Source organism: Hippocampus guttulatus, chromosome 7 (assembly GCF_054856545.1).
Source record: "Hippocampus guttulatus isolate MCC_2025c chromosome 7, RoL_Hgut_1.0, whole genome shotgun sequence".
Classification (NCBI taxonomy): domain Eukaryota; kingdom Metazoa; phylum Chordata; class Actinopteri; order Syngnathiformes; family Syngnathidae; genus Hippocampus; species Hippocampus guttulatus.
The window spans coordinates 17,630,176-17,657,038 of NC_141267.1; the positions used below are offsets into that span (position 1 = coordinate 17,630,176).

Genomic DNA, 26,863 nt, shown 5'->3' on the forward strand with positions numbered 1-26,863 from the left:
ACGTTTGCCATAATTAACTGTATTTTTAATTTTTTGGGTAATGTTGCTTTTATGCCAGTTTTATTTTTTGTAATGAAAAAATGTATTTTTCCACTTTTGTATTTCTCATCAAATGTTTCTCTACTCATGAAATATGTCTTCTCAGCTATTGTATAATATTCTTGTTACATTTTTAATCTTTCAAAACTCTGAAAATCCACTTGCATCGATTTTTTAAATCTTCCATAATTTGCATTTTGTTGTAAATTGTAACTTTTTTTGCACTGGAGCAACTTTTTTTTCCCGATCTACTTTATCCTCACAAGGGTCCCAGCTGTCTTTGGGCAGGAGGCGGGGGACACCCTGAACCGGTTGCCAGCCAATCGCAAGGCACACACAGAAAAAAACATACACGCTCACACTCACACCAAGGCACAATTCAGAGTGTTCCATTTATCCACCATGCATGTTTTTGGAATGTGAGAGGAAACCGGAGGCTCGGAGAGAACATGGAAACTCCACACGGGAAGGCCGGAGCCGGGATCGAATCCACAACCTCTGCACTGTGAGGTCGACACGTTAACCACTGGACCACCGGGCCGCACTTTGTAGTACTGTACTTTTAGAAAACATTAAATCAGGAGTGTGCTGCAGTCTTAGATATATTTAATAAATTAAAGCCAAGGTACAAAAAAAACAATGTACATTTCAAACACTCCCCTTGATTCTCCACCATCATCTTTTAACTTCTTTCCCCTCACACATATGTGCATCCAGTCTGTCACTGTTCAAATCCAAACTCCTTAGACTTCCCATATCCAGAAGAGGTCAATAGTCTCAAAAGCCTCCGTACCTTCTCTTACTAAACACAAACACATGCTACATGTCTGCAGGCACCTCGGATAAAACAGCAGGATTAGAGTGTGCATGGGAGTAGATACATTTGAATGCTGCTGCTGCTGCTGCTGATGATGATGGTCCCCTTTGTCTGTATTTTCGCCCTCTAATCCCGTTGGATCTTCGTTGAGGCGACCGCTCCCGATTATTGGAGCTGTTCCATGATGGTCCGGTGAGATGTGAGACTTGAAGAAGTGTCTTTTTTTTTTTTTTAGTGGAGTGAAAGATGAGGAGGTTATGTTGATGTACTTGTAGGTCCAATATAAGTGCGGTGGATGGGGGCGCTAAAGATGCAGCTATGAACACGCACACTCAAAATACGGAGCAGAAATGACTAATAATATGCACAATTTTGATTATTTTTGACTGGTAGAGGGGTGGGGAAACCGTTGTCCATGGTAGCCCTAAAATCTGGACATACGGGCCGCTGACAGCTCGAATGTGGCATTCGTGTATTGCATCATTGTTGGAAATGTTATTTCAATTGGATAGAATTTTAATTCATCAACTTATTTGTCACACGCACAGTTATGGACAATTAAGGCTTCAATTGACCTAAACTACCTTTTGATGAGTGAGGCGGGTTCCACCCTTGGTCGCCAATAAACGGCAGGGTACAGATCGATAAAAGAAAACAATCACGACATTGACGATTTCGAGCCTTGAATAAACCTGACACACACGTTTTTGGCATGTGGGAGGCAGTCGGAAGACATGCAACATTTCACACATAAGGCTTGAGCCCAGATTCAAGGCCTGAATCTCAGAACTTGTAGGACAGGACAACGTGTCCGCCAAACACTTTTTTTATCTTGCCCGTGTCCAGACTTTAGGGACAACTTGTTATCCTCCGAGAGCTTTATTAAGCGAAGAAATAACAAATGATGATTCATCAGGCTCTTGTAGCTTCCCCACCCCAGGCCCCACCTCGTTCCTGGCTCGTCCTTTAGTTTCAAACACATTCTCGTGTGGAACATACTCACACGATCATTTGGCAAGAACGGGTAACATCGGGTGATTCAGAATCCCCCCCCCATGACATTTACACCAGTTCCTCCCCAGTAGCAGCACGACTTCCTCTCTCGATATAAATATATATCTATTATATACGTATATTCATGTATAAGTCATCCTGAATGAGTACGTCTAGTGGCTACGTTACGATACCATTTTCATTTCACATGGATAATCACCAGGAAACCACGGGAAGATCGAGAGAAGGCTGAACGAGACCCCCACAACCCCCAAATGGATTTATTTTTTTTTCCATTTTGAGGGATCTTGCAGTGAAAGGAAATTGGAGGGGACACGAGGCAGCATGCTGGGAAGCTGAAGGAGGATGGGAGGGGGGAGGAGGGGGTGGGGAGAACCTCCCTAAAAGCCACAAGGGTGTTTGTCCATTAAAAGGAGTCCCACGTCTTGTCCCGCCATCACAGGTTGCTTGCCGGCTGTGTCACCTGCTGGGGTTTTGCTTTTCCCCCTCCGACGTCGGTGCTCAGTACTCAGCGGCGTACTCGGTGCCGTGGAGGCCTCGGCAAAGCAGTGTAAACTCCTTGACGATTTCCTTCACCCGTCGCTTGTTCACTCGCTCTCTATGTGAAAAATTACCCAGAAAATGGTTCAAGCATACAATGGAAATGGAACGGTCAGCAAAGCCCTCACCTGAAACCATACTTTCAAACCTCTAATTTGAAACCATAATCCTGACTTGACACATATATTCACTTTATATGATTTCCTATGTGAAAAATTGTTTGGGAGACAATTCCGTTTCAGATTATGTTGAACTGCTATATTTAAGAAGCTTACATCGTACAAAGTAGCCCGGGGTGCTACCTGAGTATCTGCTGGGAGAAATGGTCCTTTTGCTGCGTCGTGACTCGCGACGACGGGAAGCCTGGCGGTTGCAGCGCCACCTTTAGCCACATGGCCAGCAGCGAGAAGCACTGCTTGTTCAGACTGAACAGCACCTCCGCAAAATGGTCCATCAGGTTCCGAGAGGCCCCGCCGCCGATACCCTGGAAGAGGGATCAAATAAAAATACAGAAAGCATCTCATCATTTCAGGTCCGTTATTATCATAAAATATCTAACACCTGACAAGTTGCTTCGTAAAATTATAATCTTTTTGAGCAAAATGATGACTTTAAAAAAATCGACATTGGGAGCATTTCACACCTCCAAAAGGGCCTGGATCAGTAGCTTGCCATCCTCTTGCAGTAGCCTGGCCACCGGGGGCACGTCTAAACAGCGGGGCAACAGCTCAGTCTGAAATGGACACAGCACAATCAGCAACACGTTTCCATCTCCATCATCGCACGCAAGCAAGCGCTCACAACGTGTGCACTCACAAAGAAGAGACATGTCGACTTGACGGTCGGACCCTCGGGAAACTTAAGCGATAGCAGCCCTGCGAGTGGGAAAGAAACGGTACAATCGCAGTGGTGTCCACATTTTATAGTTACTGGGAACAAGAGTTTTAAAGTAGGTTTCCACGCCAATAAAAGTCCTGTTTCCACCAAGCAATACAGTTTTGTCTGTACAAGGTTTATTTGTTGGGATGGCCGTAAGGGAAAAAAAATGTAAATAATAATAAAAGCCGTAATCTTAAAAGAATATATGGTGAAATTTCAGGGGAAAAGTTATACATTTCTTCTGTAAAAATAAGTGAAAAAAAGTCAGATTTTTGACATATTTGTTTATTTTATGAGAATAAAGTTCCATATTCTTTGAGATGAAATGTCCATATAAAATAAAATGACGAAAATAAAACAAAACTAAAATTTATATTACGAGAATTTAGTAGCATATTTGTTATATTAAAAAAATGTATCAAAATAAAAATCGGATTGAAATAAAAAGTTGTACTATTAAGAAGAAAAAAAATCATACATCGTAAAGTTGTACATTTGCGAGATAAAAAAAGGGACATTATAAATGATCTTTTCTCAATTTCCTCAGAAATGTACTCATGTGTGTACCTCGGTTTATTCTGTTGTCTGAATGGCAACGGGTTAATTACATACCTTCTGCCCTCTGCTGGACAAGTATTTAATTGTTCTGCCTGTCACGATTAATCAGTGGCATATACAGTATTTTCCAACCAATTGAGTGAAATTGGACCATTTGATGACCTCGAACCCAATTTGAACCAAACCGTGATCTTCTGAAAACCGCCTTAAACCAACGCTCGACCCGCATAGCTTGGTGGAAACGTGGCGTCAAGCAGAAACTTACCACAATGGTACACGGCTTTTACGTCGAGACTCTCAGACAAGTACAAATCGGGCTTCCGTTTGAGAGCCTAAGAGGCAAACAAAAGCGTCGTCTGTGTTTTGTTGAGACCACGCAGTGAGAAATACTCCTTTATCCTACCTGCCTGGTAGTCAGACCTGACCAGCAACATGAGACTTGAGAACAGATCTGCCTACCAGGCCGCAGTGCTTGCTTGACTATCCAAAAACTCCGAGAGAGATGCTCTGATGCACAACTCCACAGGGAGAGCAAACAAATTGCAACCAAACGTTTTGAAATAATAACTGGAAACTGAAGTCAAAACTAAAAGGCAATGGTCGTTTTGGGCGGATACTTGAAAACGTAACTGTTTTGTTTTTTTGTTTTGTTTTTTTCCATGCGTGTGTTTTTGGTTGAATACGCAACAAAAGTTTGCAGGTAATCAACATGTGCATATAAAGAGAAATACAACTCATCTCATAAACAACTAATTCAGGATGGAGGAGAGGAGAGAGGGAGAGGAGAAAAGATGGAGTTCACATCGATCTATCCATCCAAAGATAGAAAACAAAAGGGAGAGGAATGAAGACAACAAAAGCAAAAGAAATCATTATTTGAATAAAACAGACAATCCATCAGCCAATTTGTCTGAAGTGATTAATATTAAAGTTGAATATTAATTCTTTGGGGGCTCCGATTGGCTGTGGGCTGGAATGACTTGTGAGGAGAGGGGAGCACTCAGAGACGAAGCAGTCACCTTGGAGACCAGCTAGATGAAAATTTGAGGCAAGCGCTACGACTAAATCGTTGACTTGAAATCTTGAAATGCGTTGACGCTTTATCAGTTTGGGCTACAGCTTTTCTGGATGCCGTTTGCGGCTGTATGACTTTTCTCCAGCCACATCACACAGCATGAATTGTGCAATTCACTGAACGCGCTAAATTGCCCATCTGAATCTGAGTGCAAACGCTTGTCTATGAATGCACCTGGGGGTTTAGGGAGGGGGGCAGAACCCTCCCCCCCCCCCTACAAACTGCTAGCTGTTTTCAAAGCCGAGTTCCCCGTAATGGTGTTTTGGAACATTTTGACTAATCTTTGACGGCCCACAGAATATTATGGACTAGACTCTTCTTTCAGCAGAAAAATGTGTTTGTTTCTACTCCTTTGGGTTCTTTCGTTGTGTGACCAAAACTATTGGTTTCCGACCAAAAAGTAGAGAAAAAAAAGGCCAAACGGTGACTTTGAAGCGAATGTTTGCTTTTGAGAGATTTGGAATCAATGCAAAAAAATTTAGACTTGCATTTCTTAGAAAAAACGTTTTGCAAAAATCTGTTCATTAGTGTTATTTTAATAAGTGATTATCATTTTGCGGATGAATTGGATTTAAAAATTAAAACTTATTTCCAACCCTATTTTTTCTTTAAAAAAAAGGACATGATTCCAAATCGACAGTGCAGAAAATGTGCAAACATTAATAATATTAAGTTCCTAGTTTCCATAGGCAAAGGCAAAAGTGTTGATCAGTCTCTCCCAAAGTAAAATCAGATGTTCACAAATGTTTTCTTTTAATACAACACAAAGGTAATACATCGGCTTTCATGGAGGACTACAGAAAACTGAGAATATGTACTGGGGAGAGGATGAATTTTCAGGGATTTGGACAAGTTTAGAGTAAACAAAGGATTAATCGATCTTCGAAATAATTCTTGATTCATTTGCTAACCGATTAATTGTTGATTAATCGTTGCACCTGTGCTCTGTTCTTACCAATGATATATGTAATTGGTATGAGTGTGTGGTGCTTAAATTTGACTGAATTCCACTGTGTTGGCATTTCTCTCCCTCAAAATCGACAAGTCACTGAAGAAATTAAACTCAAGTGAAGGTACCCCCCCCCCCAAAAAAAAGTCCCTTAAATGGTCGCGATTCATGTGTTTAGGTGGCAAGGTGACTGTTACAATGCTGAGCGTTTGAGGAGAAAAGTCATTCCAAAGCCTCGCCGTATGCGACGGGACATTTTAAAGGTCTGTGAAGCGAGACGAGAGGAGGAGAGGAAGAGGACAGAGAGAAAAGGAGGAATTAGAAATAAGAGGAAGAGAGAAACCCAAAGTGAGTGAAATAAGGAACCAAAAACACACCTGAGCTTGGAGTTGCATAAATGAATCAACAATATCAGGATGATCCCTGGGTCCTAAAATATAATAAAGATGAAACTTAAGAAATCAAAAGAGAATAAGAATAATATACAAACAGCAACGGAACCAATTCAACAGTCATGTGGAACTCAAAAGAGAACTCAAAAGTAGTTCATTGAAATAATTCACATGTGAGTAAGGAACAAAGAGGGGGAACGTAGGGGGGGGAGGGGGGGAGGCATTTTGGGAGGGGTTGTAGGTGGCGTGTGAGCGCTGGCGGACTCTTGGAGGGAGAAGGAAAGAAAAGAAGAGGCAGGAGACGAAAGACATGGGTCTGTTTTTCGACAATAACAAAGAAAGAAGTAACAAAGAGAGAAACAGAAGAAACCTAAGAAAGAAAAGTGGCTTTGGAGTGGGAACCCAGGAGGCACCTCTGTTACTGTGACGCTTTGGAGGAAAGGGGGACCAATTTGCCGTTGGCTTACCTCCTCACCTTGAAACACCAGCCAGATCATGAGCGCAAACTTTACCCGGCAGTAATCTGACTTTGGAGGTAGTCCATGAAAGGCTAGATAGGTTTTTTTTGTCAAGCCAAGATTTTTATTTATTTATTTGTTTGTTTATTTGAACTGTTGCCCATATTGCTGATCTGTATAATCAGCACCAACAGGGAATGTCAGTGAGTTAATATCGTCATAAAGCTTCCTCATCATAATCACAGTGATCAGGATAATATCGCTGAAGAATGATTTTTTTTTCCTGCTATTTTTTTTTCTTCCTAAAATAGAGGTCAGGAGAGTGTGAAGTCAACCCCCAAATTTTGACGCCCCCTGAACAGCGCAAGTACAATGGAACCCCAAGCTACAAACTAACATAACTGGTTCCGTGAGCCCGTTTGTAGCTTGAAATGTTTCGCCCAGGCGGACACATTCGAGATGTACCATCCAAGGATCTCGGTATAAACGAAGCTTGTGTTTCAGCGAGAGGGCGTCGGCGTGATGGGTCCGTTGGAAGCCCGCTCGCCAGATCCCCCTTTGCTCCAAAGATGAACCCTCAGTGTGAACTCATCGGTCGGCTAAGGTTCAGATCGCCCCGCCTCCCTCATACTGCTGGACACAGACCACGCAACATTTCTTTTCAAATGAGAGTACCAATTACAAATATATCAAAACAAAAACAATGATGGGACATTTGAAGATACGCTTGCAGCGAACAAGCCGTCCAATGGCCTGACACTGATGGGCCACAATTGATGTTGCCACGACCAACGTCTGTAGTGAGCGCCCAGCTTTTTCCCACACTCCAAACATGTTTTAGGCTCAAACCAAGACTCCCCTGCGGCCCTACATTCAGACACACACACACACACACACATACACACGCTTACTCTCACACGCACAATCAGTCGCTAACACGCACGCTTACGCAATCTCACACTCATTAACTTGCACGCACTCACATACACACACTTGTGCAAGCACACACACACACACACACACACACACACACACACACACACACACACACACACACACACACACACACAAACATAAGGAACACAGAGCTTATTCAGAGGGCCCCCCACGCAGCTCTAGTAGTGCCGTATGCTACGTTTACATGCCAGCCATGTGAATAAGCGAGCGCTCTCCGTGTTGTGAACATACAGTATCGCATCTTACTGAAGAAAGCACCTGCTTGGAAAGGACAAGAGTCAAGGGAGTGAGGCAGCCATTACGGATGCAATCAAAAGCAGAGAGGCAGGAAACAGTGGTGGAAGTGGGGGGTCGGAGGAAGGGGGCAACATAAAGGGAAGCGGGAGAGGCACACGACAATGTGGGTTATTTTTCTTTTTCCCCTCCATGTTCAATGTCTGGCCTGAATGTCCAATTGCCAAAAATGTATTTCTGGGCTACACTGGAATAATACATTTGACATCACATTGGATACACGTTCACACTCTAATTAAATCATTTGTATCAGCATTTACAAAGATTAAAAAAAAATGTAAGTAACATTTGATTTGAATGTTAGCGATTGCATTGCTCCTTTAATAATTATTGCATGAATTTAATCGTGACTCTGAATATATTTAACCCTCTAACCATTTTAAATCATGATTGTCCTCATGAGGGAAACCAATAGGCAGGAACCGATATTTGGAGGGGGGAAGGTGGATCTTTTATTTGTGCCCAAAAAGTATTTTACAATCTATTTTCCTGAGAAGGGATAAGGAAAATCCACCAAAATGCAATTTACTCTTGTATGGTTACAAAAAATCTTTAAACAAAAAAGATTCTTTTTTTTCCCTTGTTGAGATTTTTTTTAACCCCAAATAATTCCACTTTTCTGTTAATGATTTTAGAGTTGTCATATGTTAACAAGCAAATAAATATACAACGTGGTTGAAAGTTCACAACTTAAAAAGTTGTTAAAGGTTAAAGGACACTTTGATTCTCTCCTCTTTCATCTGAAACTGCTTCAAACAACAAAGCGTGTGACGGAAAAGTGGTTAGGACTGCACGACTGTCCGTGTTTTATGTTATGTGTTGTGTTTATTATTTTACTTTATGTTAACTGTTTTGTGAAGCGCTTTGTTACAGCTGTCGCTGTTGTGAAAGCGCTATATAAATCTGCATGTATTGTATTGTATTGTATTGTAAAAAGAAAAAAGATCAATCAAACTTAAAAATGTAACTTTTTTCCTCAAATAGAAGAAATCCAACGAAAAAATGAAGTTCAACTTTTTAAATGATATGGTTTAGTGAGTGTCTATTATGAAAAACTGAGTCTATCAAAAGCTTCATGAAGGCAGAATTTTCCACTACAGCTGATGTGTTGGCTCATTATCTTGTGCGTGTGTAGCAAGTGTCATTTCTGGCGAATGTGCTGAATATTTCAACAACTTGACACAGAACATCCAAGTATGGATGGAACATTTGAACAGTGATGCTTCTCCATGTCCCAAGTCGGCTTAGGTTTCAAAATGTAGTCACATCAGTGTTGTCAGAAAGCGTGACTTACACAAAATAAGCAAAATGCAGTTCCGCTAAGTTTTGTTGTTGTTTTGTTTGCTACTTTTGGACCGTGTGAAACGGAAGGTAACAAACACATTCAATGATATACCGCCGGGGTGCATTTTACAGTATTACCAAGTCCTACCTTGCTGGAAGATGGACAGCGTTACAGAGGTAACAAGCTCAAACAGAGCCTTGATGGGAGGGAAATGCTCCGTCTGGCTGGCGAAAATGTGGACCAGCTGAGAGAAAAAAAAAAAAGCAACACATTCAGACCTCCCATGAACCTGTGTTGAGAATCTTTAAAGACTCTAGTCAAAGTCATTGGGCTATTTTTAGAAACGACCACACGCGCTAGACTCCTTGGTAGTGTTGCCCTGGCAACCCATGTACTGCCTCATCGTCAAAGAACGACATTAGAAAACAAGTCAAAGTTGTGTGTGTCCGTGTGCGTGTTTTAGGGGTGTAAAGTGTGTGGACTGAAAGGTCAAAGGGTTTGACGTCAGGGTTAGGGTTTCAAGTTAGTGTTAGGGTTTCAAATTAGGTTTTAAAATACAACGGGGGGTTAGGATTTCAAATTGATGTCTTGAGTTAGGTTTTCAAGGCATGGTGAGGAAAGACGTTCGGTCTTCAAAGTAGCGTTTTCAAGTCAAGCTTAGGATAATATGGTAACGATTTTGGTCAGGATTAGAATTTTAAAATAGGGTTTCAAGTCAGGTTTAAGGTTTCCAAGCTGGTTTTCCAAGTCAGTGGTTGGGATCTCAAATTATTATTTTTTAAAATAAAGTTTCAGGTTTCAAGTCAAGGTTTTAAGTTGAACCTTCAAAGTAGGGTTTTCAAGTCAACCAAGACCATCAAGAAAACCAGGAGCACAGAAAACAGAAGCCTACCTGTCGTGTGAGGTCGAGGGCCGAGGCTTGGGGGATGGTGCTGTACATCTGTCCCAGCATTTGGCTCAGCTGCGAGACCATGGGGGCAAAGTTGTGCAGCAGTGTCTTGACCGACTTCTCAAAGATGGCGCACACCGCCTGAGGAGCACACGTGGAATCCATTCAACCCACTTGTGAGCCGACATAAGTGGGAACAATGTCACCTAACACCAGCGTGGAGGGGAAGGACGGCGGAGGTGACGCACCTCGACCACCTGCGAGTCGTTCAGCCACTTGCCCAGTACGGTCTGGATGAGGGCAAACACTTGCTGCAGGACAACCACCACCTGTTGGCACACAAAAGTACCGCAATCTTTTCACTGTCAGAAACAAAAACGGGGGAAAAAGTACCGGTACCTAAAAAAATATGGGATCTGGTTTTCTGACATTTTCTGGTATAAATTTGATCTTCTATTGGGCAATTTTTCCCATTTTAAACAATTTCACCAGCTGTGCGATATATTTTTTTTTTAATTAAATGTTCATTTTCAGCTCAAAATGTCTAATGTGTGAATTTTTCATGTTATTTTATTTGCTTCATATCCTCAAGTATCTTAATTGACAATTTGGGGAGTTCACCGAATGTGAAAAGAGGCTACGGTTTTCCTCCAGCTGTGGAAGTGCATCACCACCACATGTCCGCACTCAATACGACACTCATTTTTCTCACTCGTATTACACGTAACGCGGGTAGGGAATGGTGGTGGGGGAAGCACTGACCGGGTTGGGTCCCGGTGGGGGAGGGGCAGTTTTGACGGGCGCAGCCGATCCGTCCTCCGATTCTTCATCCTGTTTGCTGATGTCAAGCGTGGTGAACAAGTTGGACAGCAGCCCCAAGATGTGGATGATAGCTAATTTATTGGACGGATTAGGCTGAAACGAGAAAGAGAAGAAACAATAAAACCAGCAAAAGAAATCAATCGAGCAATATACACTGGAGTGGAGCATCTTAAATTGGACAAACGGTATCAATGAAAATTGGCATTTTAATGGTTTGTATACAAACACCAGTAGTTGGTTCTCTGGAGTGCCTGCACCACTAACAAGTATGAAATAAAACTACTAAGTAAATCTTTCGGCAGTTGACTATTTCTGGTTGTGAACAATCCTTTGAGAATTTGGATTTTGAATTTACACAATTTGCCACTTTTTCGGGGGGGTCATGTTGCATACTCCAAAAATACATACATTGTCATCGCGATACACACGCGATGAAGAAAATTCCAAAAACAAATTCCAATTGCATTTTCACCACCATTACAAAAATGTAATGCATACAAATAACCTCTTTACCCCAAAATACATCTAGCTGCTTTTGAGTTCATAAAACCGGCTTTGGTTCATGACTAAGGAGTTTAATTTGATTATTTAGCATGATTTGCATTCATCTTAATGAACCCACGTGAGCACAGCAACAGCCAAGCGGTGAACATTCTGTATGTACATCATATCAACAACACCTGTCCATGAATATAACGCAATACGATCAGTTGTTTTGCAGGCTATTTCTTCAGGAATGCATGTCCAGCCACATATTGTTCACTTAATGAGTCAGAATGTTGGTCGCTGCTGTTTCCATGGTGATGTGACGTAGTATAAATGGCCATGCTTTATTTGAATATTCAATGCAGACTCTGAGGGGTTGATGGTCTGCCCACTAGGAGCCACTATTTGTCTAGCGACGGGCGTTCGAGGCGATTTGCCAGTCTGATGTCATGCTGACGAAGCAAATGCGAGATAGTAAACAACGGTTGGGAGGCAGCGAGGATCGATGAGGTCGTGTGTTACTCTGCGTGTAGGCCGCGAACAAAGATGAAGGAAAAGATTCATCTTGGCTCACGTCTGGTGGCGCCCCGCAACCATCGGCGGAAACTCTGTTACGTGTTTGTTAATCAGAAGAAGAAAAACGTCTCCTGTGTGCCGCACAGGTCTCCAAATACGGACTACTTCAAAGCGGATATTAAAAATGGCTTTTGTGACTGACAATTGGACGTGGAGCTTGGGCATCGCAACATAGAAGGGGCTTCTCAGAGTTGCTGTCTTTTCTGACTCTTCTTGTTATTAACTCTTGCATTGCCAACCATTAAAAAAAGAGAGAGAGAACCTCTTCAATACCAGCTAATTTTGAGCATTCTGATTGATCTGTCAAGAGATCAGCAGTGAAAATGTCATTTTGATGGCAAAATAATATTTTTAATTACCTGTACAAGTTTACAAACTATTTGCAAACTACCGGTATTTAGTAGTAGTAGTAGTGTGTGTGTGTGTGTGTGTAGACTTATAAATGATTCTTATTTTTTCTAAATACATTTGAGAAGAAGAAAAAATTAAACTAAAATCACCTTATCATTATGGGATATGGGTCAGGTGTAAACTTTTTGGGGAAAAAATATTTAATCCATTTTGGAATGAGGCTGTAAGATAAAATGTGGAAAATGTGAAGCGCTGTGAATATATTTTGTTTTGTGTTTTGAGAATGAAAATACCACTGTATCGTAAAAGGGAAAAAAACAATAGAACCCAATGGAGAAGGTAAAGAAACAAACGTTTTATAATGTGTACTTACTGTACGTACTGTAGTATTGGTGTGTTGGATGTGTGCTATCAAGAGCTGTATACAGTGCAGTCATGGTACTACTGCGTTACTATGTGTGTGCGGTGTGTGTAAATGTGTGCGCAGGGGTTTTGGTCCACGCACCGTCTCCTCCGCCAGCTTCTCCAGTTGCTGGATGTAAGGCGTGATTAGAGAGTGAAGATTCCTCAGAATGTCCTCCACGGGTAGCGCAGAAAGAAGGAAGCCTAATGCCTGCATCAGCCACATGCACTGACTCGTCTAGAAAAACAAAGGAGGACTTTATGAGTTAAAAAAAGAAAGCACAGTTTTAAATCAGCATAAAATATGGTCAGACAACCACACCAACAAATCAGATCTGTGAAAAAGAAGAACACAAAAACGATCTTTCAGCTTTCAAGCATATTTTGGTAACACCGGCTGGCCTGCAGGTCTCAGTGCCCAATTCTAATTTAATTTGTTTTCCTTTTTATTTTATTTTTTTGGTCTGTGACACACAAAACATATATGAAAGTTCCTTGCAGATTTGTCCAAATTACACCCCTTTTTAAAATGTTATATATAGAGAAGATGTCTGGCAGAAGTGGTTCTTACATTATGCTATTTTACATAGTCATTTATAATAATCAGTCTCAAGTCACTGAGCCCCAAACAATGTGTTGAGGCACACTAGAGTGCAATTAGAGATCCTCAGGTGTGCCAAGGATATTATCCAATTTCACTTTTGTTTGTTTGTGTCACAAGAGTGTGCAAATAGTTTGACACTTTATCTGTCAATATCAGCAACGTATCATAGCGGGCACAAAAATTATATGCTTTTCCTTTTGATGCAGAAGGTACAAAATTGACCTACAGTATGTATCTACTTTTTGTGGATTTTTTTTTTAAAATATGTGACGTAATTCATGGCATATCTGCAACGAACCATGAATTGAATTGAACTGAATTAATTGAATTAAAAAGTGCGAGACCATACACTGACCTTGTGGATCTGCTTTATTAGAACCTCCTGCGTTTAAAAAAAAAAAAAAAAAAAAAAAGGGAGAGAGAAAAGTTACTATATGCACAATGAACCATGACGAATAAAACAAATAAAACAAAAGTACCTGAGATACGGCTACTATGTTGGTGGCATAAGGCGGCAGGTCACTTTTGCACTCGCGGCAGATCTTCTTTAGTGTAGAAACGGATGAGATGGAAAGGTCCGGGTTACCCAGAGCCTGTAGGACCAGGGGCAGGACGCTACTCAGCATCACCGGGTGGTCGGCCAACCACTCAGCCAGAGCACCTAGTAGATGGATTTACAGTAAAGCAGGGTACATGCATACAGAGAAAGGGACAAATAGGAGCCTTTTTCTCCCCTCTCCAATTTTTCCTGGCCATGAGTCATAATTAAAAAATTTGAGAATATATTAAAAACTATTTAAAAAGTGTCCTGCCTGCTCACGGCACCTTAACAGAACAGAAGCAAAATTGTCTTTGAGGAACGTGATGGTAAAAGTCTCACCAATAGTGAACATCACTGTGTCAGCCAGCTGAACGTTGTTGATGCTGATTCTGGGGATGAGGCCTATGAGGCCCGGAATGACGTCAGAGTAATTGACGTCTATCGTCTCCGCAATGGACTGGAAACCGTACAGCAAAGCCTCTGTGTGCTGGAGGAGGAATAATCACTGTATTTGTGTATTTTTAACAGTGACAGCAGAATAAGCTACTCTCTTTTTTTTTTTTTTTACTTTAAATAATATGTACTTTATATGGATCTCTGGAATGCCTACACGCCCATCAAGCATGAAATTAAACAACCAATTCAAGATATTGTCAAATTCTTCTCCAAATGCTTCTGACACTTAATTGATTGCTCGGTGAAGTTTTCGATGCAGTGGGGGTAACAGGTCCACTGCATTGGATAAATTGTAGTGTATGAAGTGCTGCACGCACAACTGAAAATGCCACGCCACAAGATGAAAATTGTGTCAAGAAAAAAATTTGCTACCTTCCACCAAAAGACACAAAATTGGGTTGACATCATGACTGCACGCCCCCACAAGCGAAAAGGTATGAAGAAACGATTTGTGTTCGAGTTTGGGGTTTGTGCTCCACCGCACGATGACGAAATCTGCAGTGAAACATTTTTCGAAACGTCATCTCAGCAACACAGCATCCCACACACCTGCCACGACGTGGGCTGCTCTGTATTTGTCAAGAGTCGACCCAGTTTGTCATAGAGATTACTCAGCAGCTCAGCACCCAGCATCTCGTAGACATACATGAGCGTGTCAGAGATGTCCACCCTGAAGGAGAGACACTCTATATTTAGTCTCTTTCAATTAAAAAAAAAGAAAAAAAGTTCCAAGTGTCCACAAAGCCACAGACCTGTAGATACGGAACTGCTCTTTTTCATCCGAGGTCCACGATGCGTACTCTTGGTCCGAGGGGAACTGGGCTTTGTGGAGCAGAACGTCCACAAGCTGGAAATACACTGGCCTGTACACTTGCAGGTACACTGCTTGCTTGTTTGTCTCAAATGACATGATTTCATCCTGGAAGACAATAAAACACAATCTTAAGAAGTGTGACATATAATAGCAGACAGTCCACGTGAAGCCTTACTTGTAGCGTGTACCAGAAGGTCAGTGTGAGCGAGCTGGTGGTCTCGTTAACTGGGTAGTGGCCGGGGATGCCTGTGCAAAACATGATCATGTTGACTAAAGCAAGGAAGCTCTGCCAGTGATCCACCTGTGCCAGCAGAATCCTAAAACAAGAGAAAGTGGAAGAATGTTGGATGCAGTTGATATGTATTTGACTAAAAACACATGATTTAAACTTCAGGCCTTGCTTATTTGACTCTCCTTCCAGTTAGCTCATCGTCTGAATTTTAAAATGTTTTGTTTTCCATTTCTTTTTCGTTTGTACAGATTTTTTTTTTACTGACATCAGCTCTTGTCATTTTTATTTTTGGAACACAACAACAATATTTCGGTGTCTTCAAACTACGCAAGTTGTAGTGTAACCTTTTTTTTTTTTTTAAATAAACTCTCAGTTGTCAGCAGTAAATGTTCATTCCACATCTCAAATTTAAAAATGTAAGTTTTCCCCATGGTCAGCAGAGGGTCTCTCCACTTCTTCACATTTGCACTATTCATTTGCTCCATTGTAGTGCAGTTAGCATGAATGCTAGCAAACTAGCACCATCATTCAGTATCAACTACCGGTAATAAACCACTGGATGATTAAAGTAAATGAAACTGAAGCAAAACCATGCCAACAACACCTGCCGGATGCAGATTAGAAAACACGATGGTGCTTGCAAGGTGCTTCTTTAAAAAAAATTGTTGGCTATTACTGGAATGCTTACATGTTGGAATCTGTACATTGTCACATGCTTGGCGCGCTGTTTAGGTAAAAATTATTCGCCAATTCGTCAGTTTGACTGAAGAGATTCTTTTGGCCTCATTCAAATGTAATTTAGACAATGACAATTCTTGAGCGGTTTAAGTGGATGTGTACACATTTTGTTCAGAGACAAACACCAAACCAACCTGGAGTGGTTCTCTCCCAACGTAACAGCAACGCGGCAAATGCCGTGACAAGTCTCCATGTCGCCGCTCTGGACGGCCTCTCTGAGCTGGTCCTGGAGAGCCAGCACTGGAGGGACTAGCTTTAGCAACGTGTTCACGTACCTGTACGACACACACCGGCAAACACAAACAATACAGTTACCAACTTGTCTAGGACACCATGGTGAATTCTCTACAAGTTCAACAGAGTACAAGCCCTGGAATTCGCCAAAAATAACCCATTAACTAACGGGTCCTTGAGACTTTTTTTGTGCATTCTGTTATGATAAAAAGGGGCAATCAATTTTGTGCCGATTGGTGAAATTGATTTTTGGGAGGGTTTTTTTTCTATTGCCAATGAACCACTTTAAAACAAAATTGCAGATTTCCTGTTCTATTTGGTCGATTGGTGAAACTGTCTTTTTTTTTTTGATCTGTGAAAATGGAAACTAGTCCCTCCTTGGTGTCAAGAGTTATTTTTTTTCCACCTGATTCAACACACCCACGAGTTACCACCTACACAAGACTAAAATCAAAGCTATTACTCAGAGGAAAAACTGCTATGCACCAGTATATTGTCTTACTTTTCATCTAGATCTTCCTCACTCCACTGAAACACATTTACACACAGCTCACTCATTTGGATTGGCTAACACGACATTATGAGACAATGTCATCTTTAATGCGATCATGCGATAGCGTGACATTTAAAGATCAAGAGTGTGTGTGTGTTTGTCCGAAATGTCACAGATGATGTGGATGTGCGAAAACCAAAAAAAATTTCAATTAAAAATGGTTGTGTGTGTGTGGCAATGTTTCATCTTATGGAGAATGTCGAGAGAGTGAGAGCAAGAGAGAGACGGACATCATTTTACCTGCTTGTGTGTCTTGCCGACGGACTGATACTTAAATCTAAACGAGCAACTCTGCGAGTACCACTTAAGGGCATATTCATTTTTAACCAGCGCTGGCTGTGAAGTTGTGGGTCATGTCCAATAAAGACACATGCCTTTTCTTTTTTTTTGGGGGGGGGGGGGGTTCAATCCATTTCTATTGGGAACATTTGATTTGATATACAGTAGAAACCTCGACTTAACAGACACAGGACTTACGGACTGCGAATTTCTTAAGACAGAATATAGAATTTAGTCGCCTCAAAACAATATTTTATACAGCAGCTTTCAAAATCTGTAAATTCCAGAATTGCTCGCAGTTAAACCCAGACAACGTCGCTGTGGCGCAATCGATAGACTGGTCCATGTGTTTCCGGGTTTGCCGCTTTTGTCACAGACTTCCAGTAGATTGCAGCAGGGTCACATACGCACCTACATGGCGACCATGCTGGGAAGGGAGACTTTCACATCAAAGGAATATATGGTGGCCATGGAAGCTTGGTCCTGTCCTGTCCTATCAAAGTCCTATAAAAAAAAAATGGCCGCACGGTCTAAACTAATCTAAACACAGTATTCTGATTAATATGAGTTAATTCATATTAATCAGAATACTGTGTTTAGATTAGTTTAGACCGTTTTTTCCATCTCTGGGGTGCGGCCATTTTTTTTATAGGACTTTGATAGGACAGCTTACTGCTTAACTCATATTAATCAGAATACTGTGTTTAGATTAGTGGGGCTCCATAGAACCTATTATTAAAAATATTTTTTTTGTGTTGACTTCCACTTTAAGAAAAGAAGAAGCATTAGGTGGGGTCAGGGGGGGGGGGGGGGTCCTATTGTGCTCTCCTTGCTCCCCTTCAATTATACACTTCATGACTACTCCCTGTTGCGACCCCCTGCGCAATTACCTCAGAGACAGGGGGAAAAGGGTTGCCTGGCAACAGGATGCGGCTGGACCAATCGTGTGCCCTCTACGAGTTGATTGTGATGAGTTGAAACAGAGGGAGAGATCCCGAGGCAGGGAGTGCGGGAAGAGGACATAGATGAGAGAATAAACATCAGTCTATAGATTTATAGTGGATGTAAAAATAGCTTGAGGCACGCTTGCTACGAGAGCTAGTACATTACTCATCCCATTAAAAGTGACAGGTCAGCGTTTACATCCTGCTCATTCTGTGAAGCAGAGGTAAGAATCACCATCCTTTCCGCTCACCTCCATCATCGTGCTCGCTTTCCTGCTTTTGGAGGGAAGGGGTAACGAGCGCTTGCCACATCTGAATCGACCGGTCGCGATGACATCTCGCCCCGGTACTGTAACCATAGCAACGCCGGCCAACCAAGATGTGCCGCGCTCTCCTTCCACCCCCTCGTCTCTCCTCCCTCCTTTTAGCTGTCAACATGCCCCTGCATCACATTCCTTCCTCCTTTATGCCCAGCCAGCGCCCACCCATCCTGTCTGCTCCTAATGGAGTTAAAACGCTCACAGTTCTCCAAGGCAAATGTTTCCATCATTCCCAATGGGCAGTTTCAGCCTCATTACAGTGGAATCTACATTGTAAAATGTTGAGTTTGAACAACATTGCTGAGAAAAGCATGCCTTAAATTGGCTGTATCATGGGAAGTATGGCCCAACCAATGAATTGGCCAGCTGATTATATCGATTGATAATAGGCCTTTTTGAAATTATAACAATCAACCAGGAGGACATAAGGGGTCAACACAACTATGAAAAAGCAAAATGAAAGATGAAATCAAATTCTTTTTTAACATGATGTGCTCAGAAGAAGGAGGCGAATCACGATGTACGTGCTTCATATCAGTCTGTCAATAATATTGGATTTTTTGGTATCCCAATTTCAAAAACAAAAAACAATTAGATTGACGAAAGATAAAATTAAATACTAACTGGTTAAAGATAAAAACGAAATAAAACACAACTACCAAGAGGGGGGAAAGAAAACATTCAAAATATCTGGCAGTAAAACAAATTTCCAAGGACTGTACATTGGAATGTAGTGGAATATAAAAATGAGTATCCCTGTTCCTCCAGCAGCGCACCATAAATTCTTATCGATGGAGGACGTTACTCCAAAGCGGTATCGTCGATGCACTCACATCAACCTTCATTCGTTGTTCATGCAATGTAAGCGTTGCGAATTAATACCCTCTTGGAATCCATGCGTGACAGTTGACCAACCATCTTAGGGCTACTTCATCTTTTTAGCTCGCTTGTGATGTCATAGAACATTTTTTTACTTGCCTGTGAAGTATGACGCTGACAGGGTCAGAGCTGGTTAACGCCGGAGCTAGCAAATCTTTTGCTTCAACACCACATATACATCCAAACATGCCAATATGTGATGCACAATATACGTGCCACCTTATACCCGACTTCTCATTTGGCTTTGCCCAGACATTGGCACGCACCTTTGGGAGTCTGGCTGTGAGATGGCATTGACCAGCGCCTCCACAGCGGTGTCGAAGAGCTCAGGGTCAGACAGGGCAACAAAGCAGTCGTGCACCAGGCCTTCGCTCTCGCTGAGCGGCACATCCAGCAGCACCCAAGACGACAGGCAGCGTAGCACGCGGGCCTTCACTGCGCCGGGGCTGTCCGTCCGGCGCAACAGTTGCTGCAGCAGCGGGCACACGGAGCCCCACTCCCGGCCTAGGGCACCCCGGACCTGATGGGAAGAATAATACCGTATTTTTCGGATTATACGTTGCTCCGGATTATAAATCGCACCAGCCAAAAAATGCAAGGAAAAAACATATAAGTCGCACTGGAGTATAACTCGCAATTTTGGGGGAAATTTATTTGATAAAATCCAACACCCAAAACATACATATCATCATGAAAGGCAATTTAAAATAAAAATAAAATAGAGAACAACAGGCTGAATAAGTGTACGGTATGCTAACGTTACATGACTGACATGCCTGGTAATGTCAGTAACGACGTAACATATTATTCAGATAACTCTAGCATAAAGAGCATGCTAACAAGTTGACCAAACTATCAGTTTCACTCCAAGTCACTAAATCCAATGAAATCTTCATCCTCGGTGTCACTTTTAAACAACTTCCCCAATTCGGGAGGTAGACGCAAGGGAGGTAGACGATGCGCCGCTCCCTCTCCTACGTCGTTTACGTACACACGTAAACACCACAGACTCATCGGCGATTTATCAACACTGGCTGAGAGCGCCCTCTTGTGGTTTAATGTGAAATGACACAATCATGTGTTAATAATTCCACACATAAGTCGCACCCCTCCGGCCAAACTATGAAAATAACTGCGATTTATAGTCCGGAAAATACGGTAATTAGGATTTGTTATGTTGTAGTCCGATCATGTAGTCTACTTAGTTGAACTTCCAAAGTCGAACCTCCCCAAAGTTCTTTTTTTGGCTAGAAAAATACACAACCACAGTAGGGTTTGACGATTATTTAGAAACTTTGTTGTGTATTGTCCCCTTTAGCTTCCACCGCAGTGTCTGTTATTCTTCTTGGGGTCCAAGTTAAATAATCATAAGAAATGCAAACATTACAATACAAGCAAACACCTTAAACTCAAAAAACAAATTACAGTAAGTATATTGACGACTGTGGATTTTCCATTGCAGGAAATGTTGCTTTGTTTGTTGACATGTGGGCTGTGACCAGTTCAATGTGATTTTCACTTCTCATGACATAAGTCAACTTAGGTCCACTGAAGACTGTACAGTGAACTGTCCACAGAATCGGGATGTGAATGCTTATTTGTCTTTATGTGCCCTGCCTGTGACTGACAACCACAACCTCATGTGGACAAGCACAATTGAAAACGGATGAATGGAAGTCACCCACACAGACATACCTGTCCCTTTCTATACTGCGGCAACCGGCTGGTCTGGAACTCCTCTGGAAGGACCGTGAGGAGCTCCAGCAGTGCCAGGCAACGCGCCCGCCCGTCAATGCCTCCGCCCTCCTCTTGGAACACCCGTACCATCTCGGCCACGGCGCCGGGCCAGGCCTCGGGCATGGTGTTGAGCGCCAGCGACGCCAGTGCCACGCACAGCCGCGTCAGCACCATCTTGGCGCCTGAGGAGAAGCAGGCGATCTGCGAAAACAGCTGGCTTTTCAGCGACTCATACTGGTCGCTAGGGATATCCGACCAGTAGCGGGAGATTTTGGTGTGGAGCGCGCTGGCGCCGAAATACTGGATCTCCGGCACCTGTGGAGTGACATGATGAATACTGTTCAATTTTATGACCACATACAGTATGTGACAGCGTTTGATTTTTCTACCTTGTCTGGGCTGAGCAGAGCCCAGCAAAACTGCCAGGCCTGAGGAGACACCTGGGCTTGCATAAGCCACTTTTGAGCGAGATTCTTGTTGTCGATATTGGGATCATAGTACAGTTGGTGGAGTGCCTGCCAGCAAAGACACACAGAGGAGAATACAACTCCATCAAATTAATATTCCAGACAATCACTCAGAAGTGTTTACAGTTGAAACAAGACGTTTGCATGTGGGGTTTTATTTGTCGGTCTGATATGAAGTCAAACAAAACTTTTCCTGTTTTAGGTCAACCACGATGACCAAAATTATTCCTATTTGCAAAATGCCAGAATAAAGAGAATCACTCCAGAATGTGCGTCAGTGTTTATCTTCCTGGCCATTTTACTGCATGAAACTCCTTTTTATTTTGCCTTAAACTCCAGGTCCACTTGGCATAAAAGTATAATACGCCAGCAACATTGTTTAATATCACCCCCCCCCCCCCCCACCACCACCACCACAACCACCCCAAAAAAGCCCCAGGACACATTTTACTCTATTAGCAAAAGCGGTGACCTAAAAAAAAAAAGTGGCGCTCTGAAGTACAGCTGCTGAGTGGTACTGAGCAGCAAGGAGGGTTAGAGAACTCAGTCGAGATGAATGATGGCTTAGGCACAAATTTGCAATCAAATCGTGGTTTTTACAACAGGGAACCATCCATCAGCCACAACATTAAGGCAACTGAAAGGTTTGGCTGGGCAATAATCATGCCGGCGAGAGCTTTCATATTTAAATTCATACTGAATCTGCTTGAATGTAGTTGAAGCGGTAACAAATATTCAGTAGTATCTCATACTCCATTCACTTCATTTCCAATTTTGGTCATGCTGGCATGCTTTCTTTTTTGCTGTGTATAAAAGCAGAATAAAGGAGATAAATGAAGTGTAAACCAGCTTTGGCAATCTTCCCTCACTGGAACAAACAAATATGCATTAGGATGCTCTCGCGAGTCAGCACCGCTCGACTTCCCATTCAGCTAATTGCGCTATTAGAATTAAATGCAGTAACACGGTACAAGGGGATCATTCGTGCAGCTTACAGGCCTCACTTTATTTCCCAAACCTTAAGACCTCGCATTCCAAGATTTAAAGGAGACTTATTGTGTATAAAAGAGTTCCCAGGTGTCTTATAATCAAGTCCCAACATGCTTTCCTCAAAATACGCCACGGATCAAAAAGTTACTTTTTTTTGGTGGTGCTTTTAAGGTAGATTTGAGGAAGCTACTGTAAATACCCCGTCTCATATACTTCTGGGCCAATGGTGAACCTGGATTTCGTTACCATGACGACCAGGGCCACAGTTCTGACTATAGTCACCACTAATTGCGAAATAGAAAAGTCCAGTTTTGACATACAATAGCAGGGGCACCACATCTGGGGAGCTTGGCAGTAATAATAATAATACATTTTATTTATAAGCGCCTTTCAAGACACCCAAGGACACTTTACAATAACAAAAAACACAAAACAATACGGGTTGAGCAGCGGCAGCGTTTTTATTAGTCTGGCTGTTGCTTGAAAGTGGCACTGGATCTTCACCCATCCTAATTGATATTACGACGGGCAAAGAACATTTGCGTAGAAGTGAAGAACACTCAGATGGGCAGGTGTGCAGGCATTTTGACATTCCACCACGCTCTGCTGTCAACTGTAATGGCCATCGAAGTCTCCTTGGGCTCACCCTGCAAAGGTCAGGGCTCACCTGTTTTCCGTGTTCGGCCATGTGACATACGCAATGCGAGCCTGAGTGCATTTTGACGTTAATTCTTTGAGCTATGCCTCACTTTGACCACTATCTAGCTACAGATAGAGGAAAAACCGCCTGTGCCACCTGGCTGCACCTGAGTACAGTGGGCTGTCGACAGAACGGCCGTAAGAGGCGGAGGAGTGACGTGAGTGAGAAAATGTCCCATCGGTCACAGCCTCGCCATCTGCTCTAAAATTATTTGTTCCAAAGCCGCACTAAACTGTGCCAACTGACTCAAGCTAACACGAAGAGGCAGCCGCGAAGGATCAATGACAAGCAATCAAATAAAAATAATGCCTGCTTTCACTGGCAATGTAATAAGAGCCCAATATTTTCACATCTTTTCATACAACTGCATTGATGAAATTGAATATTAAGAGGCAGAGAAATGATTAATAATAACAGAAAACCAAAGACAAAAAAAAAAAAACTTTTGATGTTAACGTCAGATGTTTTCAGTACCGCCCACAGCAAAAAAAAAAAAAAGGAGGAATTAGCTTCATAACAAGTCATGATGACAGAGATTCTGCTGCGTGTGGACTCCAAATGCTCATGCTAACAACAAAGTGGCGCGCTGCCCTCGTCTTTCGCTTTAAGAGGCTGCATCAGTGTGTGGCTGGTGAGTGTGGACAATGTGTTGTCGTTGTCTGTCCGACCGAAGAACGAACAAAAGTGTGGCTGCTGAGCCAGGAGGCATCATCTCCATCGCCATGTATACAACCCCACCCCCCCAACACCACCCAAAAAAAAAAGAAAAATCCAACAACACACACACACACACACACACACAAACCCGCCATCACAATGGAACACGCGCGCACACACACACACACACGCACACGCACGCACACACACACACACACACACACACACACACACACACACACACACACACACACACACACACACACACACACACACACACAAAACCCGCCATCACGATGGAACACACTACACTCACTCGGTAAGTTTGAATATCCATCATTCAGTGTTGGGCTGTGGTTTTTGGAAGCAGGACCTTCGGTGGATGCTTACCCAATTAATGCACCTCTTAATACGTCACAATCATAGAAACCATCAATGCGATACATAATCACAGTACAGCAGCGACACACCTGTGGCTCTCTTTTCCCACCAAAAGTAATCAGTGAAACCTCACACATTAGTGTATCCACCATTGGTGACTTTCTGTGGCATCTTTATACCATGAGCTATGTTGAAGTGAGTTGAGGTGATCTTTGCCTCAATCTTGTGGCATCTTGATGCCAAGGGATGATTTTTAGCATCATTAACAGAGTTGAAGAGTGTCCATGGGACAAAAGTAGTGCTTTGTCACCATCTTGGCGCCATCTTGTGACAAACTGGTACCAAGTAACTAGGTTAAATTAAGTTGATGGATTTTATTTCGATAAAAGTAATGCTCGAGGTATCTTGGTTCCAAGGAAGTATCATCCATTGAAGGATAATGAGGACTCTCATTTAGACAAAAGTAGTGCTTTCACAGCACCATATTGTATCTCTCAGTAATTACAAACCATTTTAGGGGATGTCACCCTACTTGCGGATTTTCGCTAGCCGCAGCTGTAGTTCAAGCTCGTAATAACTCAAACGCTATGTAGTGGGAGAACACTTTACAGTTGCCATAATATCTCACCTTCACGGGTCAGAATTCTGTAAAAAGGGTCATTTTGTGGACTCTCAGCATCAAACAGGCATGTGGCTCATAATTCATACCACCCACATCAGGTGCTTTCACCATATGTTCATCACCTGAACATAAAAACATTCCTAATGAACCCCTCAGACACATTAGTTGTGTATACAGTGGTTACTCTGGGTCCTGTCTGAATTGCAAAAATAACAGGAAAGGTCCTAAATGATGTTAAAATGAAGGAGTACAAAAGCAGTATCATCATTGTGCCTTTAATGACATCGCCATCCTCCATGTATGCCCCTCCCCCTCCACTTTGCACCCCCCCCCGTCTCCCACAGACCCTCCATTTCAGCACATTACCCTGCCCTCTCTCACACACACACGGACACACACACCTTCCTGTCTCCATCCTCCCCCAACCATCCCTTCAGTAGCGTCTGTGGCCACCCAGCAGGGAGATTTATGGCAGCAACACAACACAACACACACAGTTCAACACCCTAAATCAATGTACAAAATGGTGGATGAACAGGTATTATTGTTGCTTTAAAATTTAAATATCTGTGCAAATCACTCGACTTAACGTCAGGCAGCATCACAGAATTGATATATTAAGAGGATAATATATATTAAGTATAATAAGATTTAGCACTATTATTGACTGGTAACTGTGTCAGCCAGTCAAAGGGGTTCCTCAAGTAGCAGACGAAACGGCGTGAGAAGATTAGTTGAGAACAATTAAATGATGTTGTTTTACACGAATTTGAAGGCATGTTTTGACCAGATTTTCTCAAGGCAAAATCACAAAAACTTTGACCAAAAAGGTCCCCCCCAAACAGCATTTTGGCTGCCTGTCATTTTGGGGAAACCTTGTCATGTTACTAGATATTAAACTATTTGTGCTTCTTGTCAAGAAGTAGCACCGTGTAGAGGTGGTTACCACGATAGGTTGCTGCACTATTTAACTATACAAATATTCTGTTCCAGTGGGCCAAGTTCATTTTAGAGACGTATCTGTTTGCGCTGTTTGTCAAGGGGCACAGCGTAAAGATGCAAACTACGAGGTTAGATTCTCGTGCTAGCACTCATGTGCATGTCTTGTCAGGTGTTATGCATTTGCACAATACAACATGACGATCAGTCAATAGCCTCACCTTTTCAACGTTCTCCACGGTGAAGTCCAAGGCGTCCTGTGTATTTGCTATCCTCCCCGGTGTCTCCATCATAGCAACCCCCTGTGGGGCACGGAGCTGTCAAATGTCCCCTGACCTCTTTAAAAAAACAAACACACAGAAAAACGCATACATTTACAAATAAAAGTTAGATGAGCTGGTATCACAATCAGGTGTTAATGGATGCTCGCCGGCGTGCTAACGTTTGCTCGCCCGTCTTGACAGCGGCGAGCTAACCGATGCTAACGCAAACCCATTGAGAAACATTAAACACTGCTAGCATCGAGGCTAACTTTAGCAACGCGCGCCTCCCGTTATGACACCCGCCGTCAACAAACAGTAAACTCAATACGAGCGATTAATTCGTGGAAGCCTGCGCCTGACCCAGTGGGTAATATGCCAATCATAGCGAGTTTTCCACACCTTTGTGTCCGGCGCAGGAGAGCGACGATACTGTCCGGCTGGCAGCTTGATGCCGCTGCTTCGCTTTCGCCTTGGAACTCTATGATGCGTTCAGGGTTCTCGGAACCCCTGGACGTAAACCCGCCTACACGGCGCACCGCTGAAGACCTTCAGACCGTTCGTTATTTGTAAATCTTCCATTTTCTCCTTAGATAACAATATCACTCCAATATGCGTCACCCAAAACTGCAACGATTATTATTATACTGTATATTGACAGTACAGTGACGTAGTTCCTGTACGCAACACGATTTGGGCAATGTTAGCTGCGTTCAAATGTCGAATTAACCCC

The 26,863-nt window shown here is 42.5% G+C and overlaps 1 protein-coding gene across 3 annotated transcripts; it reads right to left on the reverse strand.

Annotated features, from left to right (window-relative positions):
* Positions 1 to 628: 628 nt before the first annotated feature.
* On the reverse strand, positions 629 to 26,762 carry LOC147202713 (importin-13-like). 3 transcript variants are annotated; one of them, XM_086115694.1, is made up of 24 exons: positions 26,533 to 26,758; positions 26,092 to 26,208; positions 21,504 to 21,629; positions 21,073 to 21,429; positions 19,644 to 19,897; positions 18,125 to 18,187; positions 16,303 to 16,443; positions 15,374 to 15,515; positions 15,137 to 15,303; positions 14,934 to 15,054; positions 14,268 to 14,415; positions 13,867 to 14,048; positions 13,743 to 13,769; positions 12,887 to 13,021; positions 10,909 to 11,061; positions 10,395 to 10,475; positions 10,150 to 10,287; positions 9,405 to 9,501; positions 6,249 to 6,301; positions 4,113 to 4,179; positions 3,227 to 3,285; positions 3,054 to 3,143; positions 2,713 to 2,894; positions 629 to 2,468 (listed from the first exon to the last, which is right to left on the reverse strand). In XM_086115694.1, exons 2-24 carry the CDS (start codon positions 26,161 to 26,163, stop codon positions 2,372 to 2,374), a joined length of 2,952 nt encoding a protein of 983 aa, XP_085971820.1. In that variant the 5' UTR covers positions 26,164 to 26,208; positions 26,533 to 26,758; the 3' UTR covers positions 629 to 2,371. The 3 variants fall into 3 exon arrangements, 2 of the variants coding, with proteins under 2 accessions (XP_085971820.1, XP_085971821.1); XM_086115695.1 differs by lacking the exon at positions 18,125 to 18,187; XR_015101386.1 differs by lacking the exons at positions 629 to 2,468; positions 2,713 to 2,894; positions 6,249 to 6,301 and having other exon boundaries at positions 26,533 to 26,762.
* Between the last annotated feature and the right edge of the window lie 101 nt (positions 26,763 to 26,863).